Source organism: Carcharodon carcharias, chromosome 7 (assembly GCF_017639515.1).
Source record: "Carcharodon carcharias isolate sCarCar2 chromosome 7, sCarCar2.pri, whole genome shotgun sequence".
Lineage (NCBI taxonomy): Eukaryota > Metazoa > Chordata > Chondrichthyes > Lamniformes > Lamnidae > Carcharodon > Carcharodon carcharias.
Window position 1 is genome coordinate 186,112,465 of NC_054473.1, and position 15,958 is coordinate 186,128,422.

General features: G+C 47.9%; 1 protein-coding gene across 2 annotated transcripts in view; it reads right to left on the minus strand.

The window, feature by feature from the left end:
- Positions 1–2,874: 2,874 nt before the first annotated feature.
- The window catches only part of cmtm4 (CKLF-like MARVEL transmembrane domain containing 4), an 80,545-nt gene continuing 67,461 nt past the window's right edge, over positions 2,875–15,958 (minus strand). The window contains exons 3-5 of one of the 2 annotated variants that reach the window (XR_005943636.1): positions 10,213–10,311; positions 7,152–8,970; positions 2,875–3,409 (exon numbers count right to left, since the gene is read on the minus strand). Coding sequence is in view for 1 of the 2 variants with exons in the window: in XM_041192668.1 (XP_041048602.1) it covers positions 8,794–8,970; positions 10,213–10,311 (276 nt within the window). In the remaining variant the exon portion in view is untranslated. Of the gene's footprint in view, positions 3,410–5,002; positions 8,971–10,212; positions 10,312–15,958 lie in introns of those variants that run through there. The other variant, XM_041192668.1, reaches the window with a different exon arrangement.

A 15,958-nucleotide genomic window follows, 5' to 3' on the forward strand; every position in this document is an offset into this window, starting at 1 on the left:
TCTCCGACAGTGCAGCACTCCCTCGGGACTGACCCTCCGACAGTGCAGCACTCCCTTGGTACTGACCCTCTAACAATGTAACACTCTGCCTTGAAGTACCATTCACTTAGCATAACCCCAGTATCCTCAGTTTGTTGAGTTTTTGTCATTCGAAAGGCTGTGGAATAAATCACAGGGGTCAGCAGAGGGAACAAAAACAAAAACAGAAGCAGAAGCTGCTAAACTTATCCACTGTACCAAGCAGATAGAGGAAATGAGTTCAACAGATAGCGAGGCTCTTATCGGGGGCAGGGCAGGGAGAACAGGAAGATTCAGCTCTTTTCAGATTTTATGTGAGCAATGGAACATGAGGAAATTAGAATTAAAATCTGAACTTGTTTCAATTTTATTTAAAAATGCAAATAACATCACAATGTTTGTGGTGGCCGACAGGTTGGCCAATACAGAAATAAAGACTTCCATTTCCATAGCGCCTTTCACAGCCTCATGACATCCCAAAGCTCTTTAAACCAATGATGTACTTTTTGGAATCTAGTCACTGTAGCAACGTAGGAAATCCGGCAGCCAATCTGCACAGCAAGATCCCACAATCAACACGATAGTGATCAGATAATTGCTTGGTGGTTCAGAAATTGAACACTACTAGAAAGAGAGACATGTCGAGGAAGCTTTTCATCTTGCACTCATCAGGACATATGCAAGAATGTCGAATTTCAAACAATCGCAACAATTTATACTACAAGAGAAAAGGTAAGTCAATGGTAAGTAAACTCTGATTGGCCAACATATTACCATGGGAACCAAAGGCTCCCCAAGTTCCTGGGTAATTTAGAAAGGCACAAGACTTGAACATATTCCTTTTGTTTGCAGAGAATGGATGGGTCCCTGCTTATGAATGTATGTCACTTCTAGCAAGTATAAATGAGTCATGTTATGAACTCGATTATTTTAAATTGATTATTAGTGTTGCTATTAGCACACTCAGGATTGTTTAGCAAGTGCTGTCCAATTGCAGAATCACATCTAACAGTAGACATTTGGTTTTGGGGTTTGCAAGTTCGGGCTGGTTGAGTACACAAATAGTGCATGCACTGGTAGCAATCTTCCAGGAATCCCTAGATTCTGGCTAAGTCCCAGAAGATTGAAAAACTGCAAATGTAGTGCCCATATTCAAAAAGGGAGGGAGATAAAAAAAAAGTAACTGTAGGCTAGTTAGCTTAACATCTGTCTTTAGGAAAATGTTAAAGTCTATTATAAAGGATGGAATAGCAGAGCATTTAGAAACGCATAATATAATCAAGCAGTCAACATGGCTTCATGAAAGCAAATTTATTAGAATTTTTCGAGGAGGTAACAAGCAGGATAGATAAAGGGGAACCAGTAGATGTAACATATTTGGGTTTACAAAAGGTGTTCGATAAGGTACTGCACATAAGGCTACTGAATAAAATAAGAGCCCATGTTGTTGGTGTGGTATATTAACTTGGTTGAAGGATTGGCTAACTGATAGAAGACAGATAAGGGGGGCATTTTCAGGATGGCAACCTGTAACTAGTGGAGTGTCACAGGGATCAGTGTTGGGGCCGCAGTTATTTACAATATATATTAATGACTTGGGTGAGGGAAGTGAATGTACTATCACCAAGTTTGCGGATGATACAAAAATAGATGGGAGAGCAAGTGGTGAGGATGACACAAGGGGTCTACAGAAGGATACAGACAGGTTAAGTGAGTGGGAAAAAAACTTGGCAGATGGAATATAATGTGGGAAAATGTGAGGTTATGCACTTTGGCAGGAAGAATAGAGGAGCTGAATATTATTTAAATGGAGAAAGACTGCAGAAATCTGCAGCACAGAGGGATTTGGGGTCCTCGTACATGAATCACAAAAAACTAGCATACAAGTTCTGCAGGTAATAGGGAAGGCAAATGGAATGTTGGCCTTTATTTCAAAAGGAATGGAGTATAAAAATAGGGAAGACTTGCTAAAACTATACTTGGCATTAATTAGACCACACTTAGAATATTGTGAACAGTTTTGGTCCCCTTATCTAAGGGAAGATATACTGGCATTGGAGGCAATCCAGAGAAGGTTCACTAGCTTGATCCTGGATATGGAGGGTTTTTTTTTAATGAGGAGAGGTTGAGTAGGTTGAGCCTGTACTCATTGGCATTTAGAAGAATGAGAGATGACCTAATTGAAACATATAAGATTCTTAGGGGGCTTGACAGGGTAGAGGCTGGAGAGATCATTTTCCCTTGTGTCCAGGACCAGGGGGTATAATCTCAGAGTAAGGGGTCACCCATTTAAGACAGAGATGAGGAGGAATTTCTTCTCTCAGAGGGTAGTCAATCTGTGAAATTCTTTACCGCAGAGGGCTGTAGAAGCTGGGTCATTAAGTATACTTAAGGCTGAGGTAGACACATTTTTAATCAGTAAGGGAATGAAGGGTTATGGGGAAAAGGCAGGAAAGTGGAGTTGAAGATTATCAGAGCAGCCATGATCTCATTGAATGGCGGAGCAGACTCAATGGGCCAAATGGCCTATTTTTGCTCCTACGTCCTATGGTCTGCCTATTGTGAACAAGCAAAGGAACATATTGTTTGATTCAATCAGCCAGTCATTGTGACATACGGCCTACATGCATGGCATCACACTGGCACTGGTTGTTCAACGAGTCAGAATTGGCTTACCAATCAGCACTTTTTATTCCTGTATTACATATTGTTGTGATCATTTGAAATTTGGTATTCTTGCGTTTGTCCTGATGAGTGCAAGACAAAAAGCTTCGGCAACATGTCTCTCTTCTTTTTGACAAAAAATATCTAAATTGTCAAAATGTAATATTGGTTGAGGGATAAATATTGGCCCAGAATACTAGGAAGAACATGTCATGCTCTTTTTCAAAACTGTGGCTGTGAGATCTTTTCGGCCAGCCATGAGGGGTGGGTGGCCCCAGTTTAACACCTCACCCAAAAGACAACGCCTCCAACAGTGCTGCACGCCCTCAGTATTGCACTAGAGGTGTCAGTGTAGATTTTGTGCTCGAGTCTCTGGGGTGGGACTTGAACCCACTACCTTCCGACTCAGCAACAAGACTACTAGCACTGAGCCACAGCTGACACAATGCTTACTGCTGAACTGGCATTAGAAGCTGCCACAGGTTCTGGGAATTTGATTGCTTATGTCCTGTGCTATTGCAATGTTAGCTTTGAAAGCATTGCATAGAGCATACGGTACAGACACAGGCCATTCAGCCCAACTGCTCTATACTCCAAATGAGCCTCACACACACAACTTGGCAGCAGCTTTCACAACGATCAAGGAAGTTGGCTAATTCTCCTGCTAGCCGTGGAGTATTGTAACCGGATCGTCATCCCAGTGGAGAGCAGTTAACTCAGTGGAGACCTGGAATTACTTAGAAAGCACTTGCATTTCTGTCACACCTTCCACATTCTCAGGGCAACGCAAAACTCTGTACCACCAATTTTGAAATACCTTTGAAATGTTGCCGCTGTTGCAATTTCAGAGACGCGGGAGAAAATTTGCACATAGCAAGATCCCATAAACAGCAATGCAATAATGACCAGATAATCTGTTTTAGTGATGTTAGTCGAGGGATAAATATTGTCTAGGAACTGTCGCATGTGAAGACATCACTTGTGTGAGGAGGTACTGGTGAGTGCCTGTGGATCTATGCTTCAATGTGAATTATGGGGTGGGGGTGGGGGTTAGGGCAGGTGGAGAAGGAGAAAAGTGGATGGGCATTTGGTGGGGGGGGGGGGGGGGGGGGGGGGGGGGGGGGGGGTGGAGTTTCTCCTCCTAGCGTTGTTGCCAATCCCTGCAGTGACAGAATAAGCCTGGCGGTGGTGCTGTTGAGCCATGGTGTATCTGCCCACAGTGCCATCTGGAGGCTACTGGAGGTTCCTGCAGCAGAATTTGGAATCCAGATTTCAGCGTTTGTTCAAAATGTGAAAATTCACAGCCAGTTCCAGGAGAAAACACGCAGCAGCAACTTACAGGGAAGACAAAAGGATATGGAAACACTGGAGAACGTACAGAAAAGATTTACAAGGGTGTCACCAGGACTGAAAGGTTACACTAAATCAGGAGAGAAACAACTTGTATGTTATATCGTTATATTTATATAATCCTTTATCATCATAAAACATTCCAAGGTCCTTCACCAGGAGCATTATAAAACAAAATTTGACACTGAGCCAAATAAAGAGATATTCGATCAGATGACAAAAAGCTTGGTCAAAGAGGTTTTAAGGAGCGTCTTAAAGGTGAAGGGAGGTAGAGAGCCGGAGAGGCGTTAGGGAGGGAATTCCAGAGCGTGGGACCCAGGCAACTGAAGGCATCATCGCCAAAGGTGGAGCGATTCAAACTGGGGAAGCACAAGGGGCCAGAATTGGAGGAGCACAGATGTCTCGGAGGGTTGTAGAGCCGGAGGAGATTACGGAGAGAGAGGGGGAGGGCTGAGGCCTTAGAAAGATTTGAAAATAAGGATGGGAAGTTTAAAATCCAGCTGCTGCTTCACTGGGAGCCAGTGTAGGTCAGTGAGCGCAAGGGCGTAAGGGGAACAGGGCCTGGTGCGAGTCGAGAGACAGGCAGCACAATTTTGGATGACCTCATGGGTATGGAGAGTGGACTGAGGAGACCAGCCAGGGGCGCGTTGGAATAGTCGGGTCTAGGGGTAACAAAAAGCGTGGATGAGAGAGGTTCAGCAGCTGGAGGAGCTGAGGGAAAAGGCTAAGTTACAGAAATGAAAATAGGAACCCGCAACTTCCAGTTTCCTGCTGAGCCATGGCTGATAGCGCTGATCTCCCTCCCGCTGAGGCAGCCTGTTACATCGGGGGTGGGGGGGAGGCAAGGGGCAGGCGAGTGAAGTCTGCTGGGAGTTGGTGGGTAGCTGTGTGGGCCTCAGGCAGGGCAAGGGGAGCACGAGCAATTTCATTCAGAGCGCCCCCCCCCCCCACCCACCCCCACGACCCTCCGGCTCTCCAGCGAGCCCGTGCTGGTGAGTCTGCCTGCGTGGTTGGGATAGGATTGCAATCGTCGGTCGAATGGCCTCCCTGCCCAGACACGATGAGCTGCCCGGAACCGTAACGGCCTACTAAATAAAACGGAAATGGGAAAATAACACGGCGACTTCCTCTCTCAGCAGCCCCCCAGACGACAGACAGGAATCGTCAGCCCATGACACAAAGGCCCAATCACTTCCCGACACCCTCAGCAGTTAAAATCAGTTTTATTTGTTAACAAGGGTACAAAGGAGAGGTGCAAGAACCTGTACCAACAAGTGACATCCAGAAAACTAAATAACTCTAAGCACATACAAAAATACATCTCTGAGGAGACGGAGAGAAGGGTTAAAGGATCAGGAGCAAACAGGAGAGAGTAAGTTCCAATAACAAATTGCCACAGCGCAGGAAAGGACAGGGAAAACCTGACTACAATGAACACCAGCTTCTAAAAAAGGACCTTCAGGCGGCCGTTGGCATTGTAAGGAGAGCTTTTCACATCCATAATTCCCTTCAGTATGAACCAGGTCTGCCCTGCACCCTCTCTCTCACCCCCAACCCCACCCCCACCAAAACAAGGGGAACACAATCTTGTTCTCATTTCCCCATCAGAGAAGCATCGCGAAGGAGGAATTCAGAAAATTAACCCCCTAAAGTGGGGAGGGGAAGGGAGGGGGTGCGAAATGAGGAATAAAAAGGTGGCGCACAAACTGTCGCAAATCAGAAACTCCAGAATGGTAGGATTCCGGAGTGTTCCTCGCACCCGTTCACTTTAACACAGAGTGATTATTCCTGGTAACATACGCCAGAGGTTAGCTCGAATCTCCAGACCATAAAAGGGGCTGATATAATCAGTGACCTCAATTCACGGCACGAGCGATAGGAAGTAAAGCTCGTCCTAGTCCGAGGGCAACATTCACTCCTGTAAAAGGCACTTTCGGTGAGATTTGAAGCAATTTACAACACAGTTTAGAGACATTGTGCAACACTGAACTGCCTGCATTGGAACATGTGGGCAGAGCTTCATCCCGCAAATTAAAAACTATTTGGTTTACAGGTAAAGTTAAACATCAGGAATCAGGGGTTGCGACCGAGTGAGGTGAGATTCACCGTGCAGCACTCCCTCACTCCCTCCCTCCCTCCAACTCCTCCGCCACCTCTCACTGGCTACAGGTTTCAATACTAACCCACAAGGTCGGCTTGGTGCTTTGACACTGTGAAGACATAAGTATGTTGGGGCTTTTTTTTGGTCATGTTTTTGCTAAAAATCAGGAAAATTCGGGGTTGGGCAGAGGGGAGGCTGGGTGTGTGGGGTTGGCGCAGAGGGGAGGCTGGGTGTGTGGGGTTGGCGCAGAGGAGGGGGCCGGGTGTGTGAGGTTGGCGCAGAGGGGGGGCCGGGTGTGTGGGGTTGGCGCAGAGGAGGGGGCCGGGTGTGTGAGGTTGGCGCAGAGGGGGGGCCGGGTGTGTGGGGTTGGGGCTAGGGGATGTCCCATGACATTTGCACTGTTGTTCAACAAGGGGACTCCCCAAGGAGTTTTACAGTCACTGAGATACTTTGTGAAGTGCAGGCACAGTTGTAATACAGGGAACACAACAGCCAAATGGGGCACAGAAAGCTCCCACAAACAGCAAGGCTTTTCTAAATGATGTAGGCGAGCTGATAGGTTTTGGCCAGGGCACTGGCCAGGGCACCGGGAATAACTCCCCTGCTCTGCTTCAAAATAGCATCACGGGATTGTATTCGAGGGGGCAGATGGAGCCTCGGTTCAACACCTCAAGCAAAAAGACAGCACCTCAGTCAGCGCAGCACTCCCCCCAGTACTGCACCAGAGAGTGTCAGCATAGATTATGGCGCTTATGTCTTTGGAGTGGGGTTTGAATCCTTAACCTTCGGACTCGGAGGTGAGTGCGCTACCCACTCAGTCATGATTGCTGCTGATCAATGGAAACTGGAATCCTAAACCTTTCATATGTTACTTAAGACCAAATAGTAGGAACCTACAGGGCCGAGAAAACGTAGACATTGTGCTGTACAGGTTAGCGAGGTGGGAGCAGCCTGTGTGTGTGTGCGCTGGTGCTGATCTAACCAGTGACTATAGAAAGGTATTAAAGAGCAGACTCACATTGTTCCCCACGAGTTTCCTCTGTCAACGAAGGAAATTTCAGCTGATACATCAAAGTTTTGTTTTTAAAAAAAAGTTCTGATTCAGTAACTGCTGCAAGCAAATCTAGTAATAAATAGGCAGGTATTAGCATGTACATATTTAGAATTCTTAAATGCTTCGACAAGAAAGGAAATCAAATCAAGATACACACAAAACGTATTCAGCGCCAGGAGCTCTTGCCTGACATCGACTGAGACTCAAACCAGGGTAATATTGATAACAAATCAAACCATCGATCAGGAAGGGGACGTCCCTGGGATTTGATACTAATCGCTGGGGTCAAAGGGCTCTCCTTTCCGCGCTGACATTCCAGTCAATCCACAAACCTTTTTTGGTCACCAAAAAAATATTCTTTAGCCGCGTTCACTTTCTCACACACAACCCAAACGGAAAATGCCAGAAAAAAAACTCAGCAGGTCAGGCGGCCTCCACGGGGGGAGAGAGACAAGAGTTAACGTTTTGAGTCTGAACGATCCTTCTCCAGAGCTGGAGGGAAGTAGTGGAAATGCGCTGCTTATGCTGCAGCTCTGAAGGAGGGTCATAGGGACTCGAAACGTCCACTCTGTCTGTCTCTCTCTCTCTCTCTGCGCAGACCGTCAGACTCGCTGAGCTTCTCCAGCGTGTTCGGCTTTTCTTTCCGATTTCCAGCGTCCCCGGTGTTTTCGCTTTTCACTTTCTGATATTTTGGTCACAAGCAATGAATAAAAAACAAAAACCAAAACAAAAACAAAATCAATCTTTGGGATTTTTTTTTCTCTCTTTTTAAAAGCGTTTTGAAGAGAAATGAGATGGGAGACCGATGGAACATTTTGTCTCCTGCAGAATCGGTGGAAGAAGACACGTGGCAGTTGTTCTAACTGCGATCTAGTGGAAAGACATCGCTTTAGTGTTGGGGTTGCGGTGGGTGGGGGGGTGGGGGGGTTGTGTGAGGGGTTGCACACAGCAACTTATGAGCCAGCAAGATTCCCCGCTCTACGACACATCGTTCAGATATCACTCAGAGCTCCTTTCTGCATCGTGCACTGTTCATACAACACACGTTGTGCCCTTGCACGTGTCAGACTGAAGCGGCGTCTCATGTCAGCTCCCACCCTCACCTTCATCCCCCTTCCAGCATCCCCTCTCCTGGGGCCTTCACTCCCACTTAAGAAAAAAACCTTTGCAAATCAAGTATCATACTCGCCTCCCCACTTCCATGGCCAATAAATAAAGCAGTCGGATTCATCAACAGGTCACTCACTACCCCAGCTGCTGAAGGCTGAGCATCTCAGACAAAGACCACAGTGGGCACTAGGCAAAGCCGGGCCGATGCTGGACATCATTCACACACTCATTAGGGGTTCAGCCCAGGTCACACAGGTAAGAACCTCACAAAATCGCTTTGGAATTACACGCCCACTTGTTAACAACTCCAAATCTCGATATTCCATTTCTCCACGGTTAACCTGCCATCCGAAAATATTCCGCACTGTCAAAAAAAAAAAAAAAATTTGGGAATGTCCGTTCTGTGAATGTTGGATGTTCGATCCTTCAGCTGCCAAGTGTTGCAGACATTCGACTCTCTCTCTGCTGCAGAGAAAGGGGGCCAGGTCCCCCCTTTTCATCCTTCCAGACGTTGGATCTCGGGCCGGCTCTCCACCTCCCCCCGAGATTCTGAGCGAGCGCGTGTGTACTCGCTGGCCGGACCCCCAGGCTGGCGCCGGGCGGTCAGTCTCCACACCTTGAAGGCCAAATACGTGTTGACCACATAGACACCTGCAGTCAGGAAGCCAAACACCTGGTTGGGAAGGTGGTGGGTAGTGGGTAATAAGAACAGAAGAAAGATTACGGACCAATCTTTTAAGACACAAACACACAGCAGAATAAGAAAATTAAGAAGTCTTCCATTTATTTAGTGCTTTTCACGACCACAGGAATTTCCAAACCCATTTACAACCAATCGAATGCTTTTCTTTTTGAAGTGTAGACACTGTTGCAATGTAGGGGATGGAGTCGTCAAATTGGGCACAGTAAGCTCCCACAGACAGCAATCTGATAACTGACCAGGTAATCTGTTTTTATGATGTTGATCGAGGGAGAAATATTGGCCAGGATGGGGTGGGGACCTCAGTTTAAAGTCTCAACTGAAAGACGGCACCGCTGGCAGTGCAGCACTCCCTCAGTACTGGCACTTGGAGCATCGGCCTGGACTATGTACTCAGCTCTCCTGGATGTTTCCTGAGTCACAGCTGACTCAAACAGCAGCCAAGTCCTTGCCCTCGCATCACAACTTAAGAAATCAACCAACATTCATCTCAATGAATTCATTTAGGGGCTCCCCAAGGAAAAGACTGGCCAATCAGATGGAAGCTTTAGGACCAGTGGGTGAGAGACCTCAGATACATGGAGAGGCTGGAATTGTTCTCCTTAGAGAAGAGAAGGTTTAGGGGGAAATTACCAAGAGGTGCTCAAAGTGTATTTTCACCAAGTAAATAAGGAGAAACTGTTTCCAGTGGCAGGAAGGTCAGTAACCAGAGGACATGGCTGGACAGTGATTGGCAAAAGAACCAAAAAAAGAGATGGGGAAAAAATGTTTATTTTTACGCAGAGAGCTGATCTGATCTGGAATGTGCTGCCTGAAAGGATTCAATAGTGACTTTCAAAAGGGAACTGGATAAATATTTGAAGGAGAATGTTGTGCAGGGTTATGGGGAAAAGAGCAGGGGAGTGGAGTTAATTGGACAGCTCTTCCAAAGTGCCAGCACGGGCACAAATGGCCTCTTTCTGAGCTGAAAGGGTCTGAGAGCAGGCGGCCAATGACTCAGTCTGCCCCTCAAACCCTCTCACTGCGTTTCGCCCTCTTTCGATGGGATTAATTCTGACCCGTTAGGAGAAAGGAGGGGGTGATTATATTCTCTGATAGCTCAACTGAGATGCCATTCTCTATAGGGTGCTTAGATGGTTCCATTGATACTCCGAGGATGATACCCAGGACCCTGAGCTCCCCAAGATCTAGAGATTACCTCAGGGGGTAACTTACCACAGCAGCGATCTCTCCTCCCATCTTTTGGTTCATGGCTGCCAGAACAATGGAGGCAATGAAGAAGAGAACAGCACTGATCACAGTGTTGAGCAAATCCTGAGAAATAAGGGAACAAAATGTTGACCAAATGGAAAGAGGTAGTACACAGAAACCCGACTTCCACAGCAACTTGCATTTATATAGCACCTTTAATGTAGTAAAACATATTCTTCAAAGGAGCAATAATCAGGCATGGACTGGTTGGGCTCAATCGCCTATCTCAGTGCCACATATCCTTCTCTTTCTCCCCTCCCTCTCCCTCCCCTCCTTCACTCCCCCTCCCTCCCTCTCTCTCACTCCCCTCTCCCTCTCCCAAACAGACACAGAGCCACATGAGGAGATATTTGGTCAGATGACCAAGAGCTTTGGTCAAAGAGGCAGGTTTTAAAGAAGCGCTTGAAAGAAGGGAAGAAATGTGGAGAGATTTAGGGAGGGAATTTGAGAGCATGAGGGCCCAGTCAGCAGAAGGCACCAGCACAAACACCGATGGTTGAGTGAAGGAATTCAGGGATGAGCAAGATTGGAACATTTAAGATCCTGAGGGGTCTTGACAGGGTGGATGTGGAGAGGGTGTTTCTTCTTGTGGGAGAATCTAGAACTAGGGGTCACTGTTTAAAAATAAGGGGTCGCTCATTTAAGACAGAGATGAGGAGAATTTTTTTCTCTCAGAGGGTTGAGTCTTTGGAACTCTCTTCCTCAAAAGGCACTGGAAACAGGGTCTTTGAATATTTTTAAGGCAGAGCCAGATAGATTCTTGATTAACAAGGGGGTGAAAGGTTATCAGGAGAAGACAGGAATGTGGGGTTGAGATTACAGTCAGATCAGCCATGATCCTATTGAATGGCGGAGCAGGCTCGAGGGGCCGAGTGGCCTACTCCTGCTCCTAATTCGTATGCTAGGCCAAAATTACAGGATTACCGAGATCTCGGAGGGTTCAGGGGCTGGAGAAGATTACATAGATAGGGAGGGGTGAGGCCCTGGAGCGATTAGAAAACAGGGTTGTGAATTCTAAAACCGAGGCATTGCTGGACTGGGAGCCGATGTAGGTCAGCTGGCAAGGCCAGCACTTACTGTCCATCCCACTTAAGAGTCAACCACATTGCTGTGGGTCTGGAGTCACATGTAGGCCAGACCAGGTAAGGGCAGCAGATTTCCTTCCCTAAAGGACATTAACGAACCAGATGGGTTTTTTCGACAGTAAGCAATAGCTTCAGGGTCATCATCAGACTTTTAACTGCAGATTTTTACTGAATACAAATTCCACCATCTGCCATGGTGGGATTCAAACCCGGGGCCCAGAACATTACCCTGAGTCTCTGGAATACGCGCACATTGACAATATCCCTATGCCAGCGCCTGCCCCTGAAGTAGGATACAGGCAGCAGAATTTTGGATGAGTTCAAATTCGAAGATTTTCCCCTCCAGCACTTCAGTACCAGCAACATTTTTAATTAAGAGCCACAATCTCAGCCCACACTAACCATGTCTCAGCGGGTCAGCGCTCTCACCTCTGGCTCAGAGGATAATGGCTTCAGACCCACCCCTGCGAGCTGAGCACAAAATCTACACTGTCGCCATCTTTCAGGTGAAGTGTAACGATGCCTTTCACAACCTCAGGATGGCCCAAGTCAATGAAATACATTGAATTGTGGTCCCCGTTGTAATGTAGAGAAACGCTGCAGCTGATATGGGCACAGCAAGCTCCCACAAAGAGCAATGAAATAATGACCTGATAAACCTGCCTCTCTCAGTGTTGATTGAGGGATAGATATTGCCCAGGACACCTGCTCTTCCGTAAGGAATAGCCGTGGGATCTTTTCTATGCTCAGTTGAGAGGGCGGAGGTGGCCTCAGTTAGCAAATAACAGCATCCTTGACAGTGCAGCACCTCCCTCGGCACTGCCCATCCGACAGTGCAGCACGTATTCACGTGAAGGATGGGATATCAGGTTCGAAAGTCATGAAGGCTCCGAGTCACTGGGTTGGCAGCTTCTAACAGGGCAAGAGAGCGGGGGGATTGTTTAGCCTCTCCACATGAGAAGTACCCGGGATAAATGCCAATGAGAATAATCACTCTTTCCAGTTGAGTCCGCTGCTGTGCCAGGACATTGGGATCATTTGATGCTGTCATGGAGAGACGGTGAGGGTTGGGATTCTGAAAGGCAATTACAATGGGCTGAAGGGTCTTGCTGCTTGGGTTCCGATGCTGTACAGAAAAGTGTCCCTAAAATCTAAAATAAGACACACAACCCTGGAGGCACATGGTCAGCAGATGCATGGAGTTCAAAGTGTGCAGTGAAATTCATCTGGAATCTGCTTCTATATAAAATGCAAACCACACGGATATTAAACCTTCCAAATGGGATTGCTGACATTTTTGTGGTTGAGCTTTAATAAGTGTGCACAGGAACATGTCCTTCAACTAAGTCCAAAAACAACGTACAAAAGAATCCACTCTCACCTCACCTCAAAGCAAGGATGGAAATCAGAGTGGCCCCTGTCAAACTAGACTGCACACTTAATTCCTTCAACTTTCTTTTCTTGGTCACATGCTGTCACCCCTCACCTCAAACCCTCCCCAATCTCCCCCATCTTAAACTGCCGAATGTGGGCTATAGGCAGCCAAGGCCCCACCCAGATGGTCATTATTCATATCGCAGCTGAGGGAGTGAGCTCTGTTAAAATACTTAACCATAGGAGACACCATAGCCAAAGCTCAACATCCATCCACAGACACACACAGAAAAATGCGTGCGTGCACAGAAACGCACAGGCACAAAGACACACACACACACAAACGCACAGGCACAAAGACACACACACACACAAACGCACAGGCACAAAGACACACACACACACAAACGCACAGGCACAAAGACAGACACACACACACAAACGCACAGGCACAAAGACAGGCACACGCACACAAACGCACAGGCACACAAACGCACAGGCACACAAACGCACAGGCACACAAACGCACAGGCACACAAACGCACAGGCACACAGGCACACAGGCACACAGGCACACAGGCACACAGGCACAAAGACACACAGGCACAAAGACACACAGGCACAAAGACACACAGGCACAAAGACACACAGGCACAAAGACACACAGGCACAAAGACACACAGGCACAAAGACACACAGGCACAAAGACACACAGGCACAAAGACACACAGGCACAAAGACACACAGGCACAAAGACACACAGGCACAAAGGCACACAGGCACAAAGGCACACAGGCACACAGGCACACAGACACAAAGACACAGGCACACAGGCACACGCACACAGGCACACAGACACACGCACACAGGCACACAGACACACGCACACAGGCACAAAGACACACGCACACAGGCACAAAGACACACGCACACAGGCACAAAGACACACGCACACAGGCACAAAGACACACGCACACAGGCACAAAGACACACGCACACAGGCACAAAGACACACGCACACAGGCACAAAGACACACGCACACAAACGCACAGGCACAAAGGCACACACACACAAACGCACAGGCACAAAGGCACACACACACAAACGCACAGGCACAAAGGCACACACACACAAACGCACAGGAACAAAGGCACACACACACAAACGCACAGGCACAAAGGCACACACACACAAACGCACAGGCACAAAGACACACACACACAAACGCACAGGCACAAAGACACACACACAAACGCACAGGCACAAAGGCACACACACACACACACAAACGCACAGGCACAAAGACACACACACAAACGCACCGGCACAAAGACACACACACACACAAACGCACCGGCACAAAGACACACACACACACAAACGCACCGGCACAAAGACACACACACACACAAACGCACCGGCACAAAGACACACACACACAAACGCACCGGCACAAAGACACACACACACAAACGCACCGGCACAAAGACACACACACGCACAGGCACAAAGGCACACACACACACGCACAGGCACAAAGACACACACACAAACGCACAGGCACAAAGACACACACACAAACGCACAGGCACAAAGACACACACACAAACGCACAGGCACAAAGACACACACACAAACGCACAGGCACAAAGACACACACACAAACGCACAGGCACAAAGACACACACAGAAACTCACAGGCACAAAGACACACACAGAAACTCACAGGCACAAAGACACACACAGAAACGCACAGGCACAAAGACACACACAAACGCACCGGCACAAAGACACACACACACACAAACGCACCGGCACAAAGACACACACACACACAAACGCACCGGCACAAAGACACACACACACACAAACGCACCGGCACAAAGACACACACACACACAAACGCACCGGCACAAAGACACACACACACACAAACGCACAGGCACAAAGACACACACACACACAAACGCACAGGCACAAAGACACACACACACACAAACGCACAGGCACAAAGACACACACACACACAAACGCACAGGCACAAAGACACACACACACACAAACGCACAGGCACAAAGGCACACACACACAAACGCACAGGCACAAAGGCACACACACACAAACGCACAGGCACAAAGGCACACACACACAAACGCACCGGCACAAAGGCACACACACACAAACGCACCGGCACAAAGGCACACACACACAAACGCACCGGCACAAAGGCACACACACACAAACGCACCGGCACAAAGGCACACACACAAACGCACAGGCACAAAGACACACACACAAAAAGACACACACACAAACGCACAGGCACAAAGACACACACACAAACGCACAGGCACAAAGACACACACACAAACGCACAGGCACAAAGACACACACACAAACGCACAGGCACAAAGACACACACACAAACGCACAGGCACAAAGACACACACACAAACGCACAGGCACAAAGACACACACAGAAACACACAGGCACAAAGACACACACAGAAACACACAGGCACAAAGACACACACACAAAGGCACACACACAAACGCACAGGCACAAAGACACACACACACACACAAACGCACAGGCACAAAGACACACACACAAACGCACAGGCACAAAGACACACACGCACAAACGCACAGGCACAAAGACACACACGCACAAACGCACAGGCACAAAGACACACACAGATACACACAGGCACAAAGACACACACACAAAGACACACACACACACAAACGCACAGGCACAAAGGCACACACACACACAAACGCACAGCCACAAAGACACACACACAAACGCACAGCCACAAAGACACACACACAAACGCACAGGCACAAAGACACACACACAAATGCACAGGCACAAAGACACACACACACACACAAACGCACAGGCACAAAGACACACACACACACACAAACGCACCGGCACAAAGACACACACACACAAACGCACCGGCACAAAGACACACACACACACAAACGCACAGGCACAAAGACACACACACACACAAACGCACAGGCACAAAGACACACACACACACAAACGCACAGGCACAAAGACACACACACAAACGCACAGGCACAAAGACACACACACACACAAACGCACAGGCACAAAGACACACACACACACAAACGCACAGGCACAAAGACACACACACACACAAACGCACAGGCACAAAGACACACACACACACAAACGCACAGGCACAAAGACACACACACACACAAACGC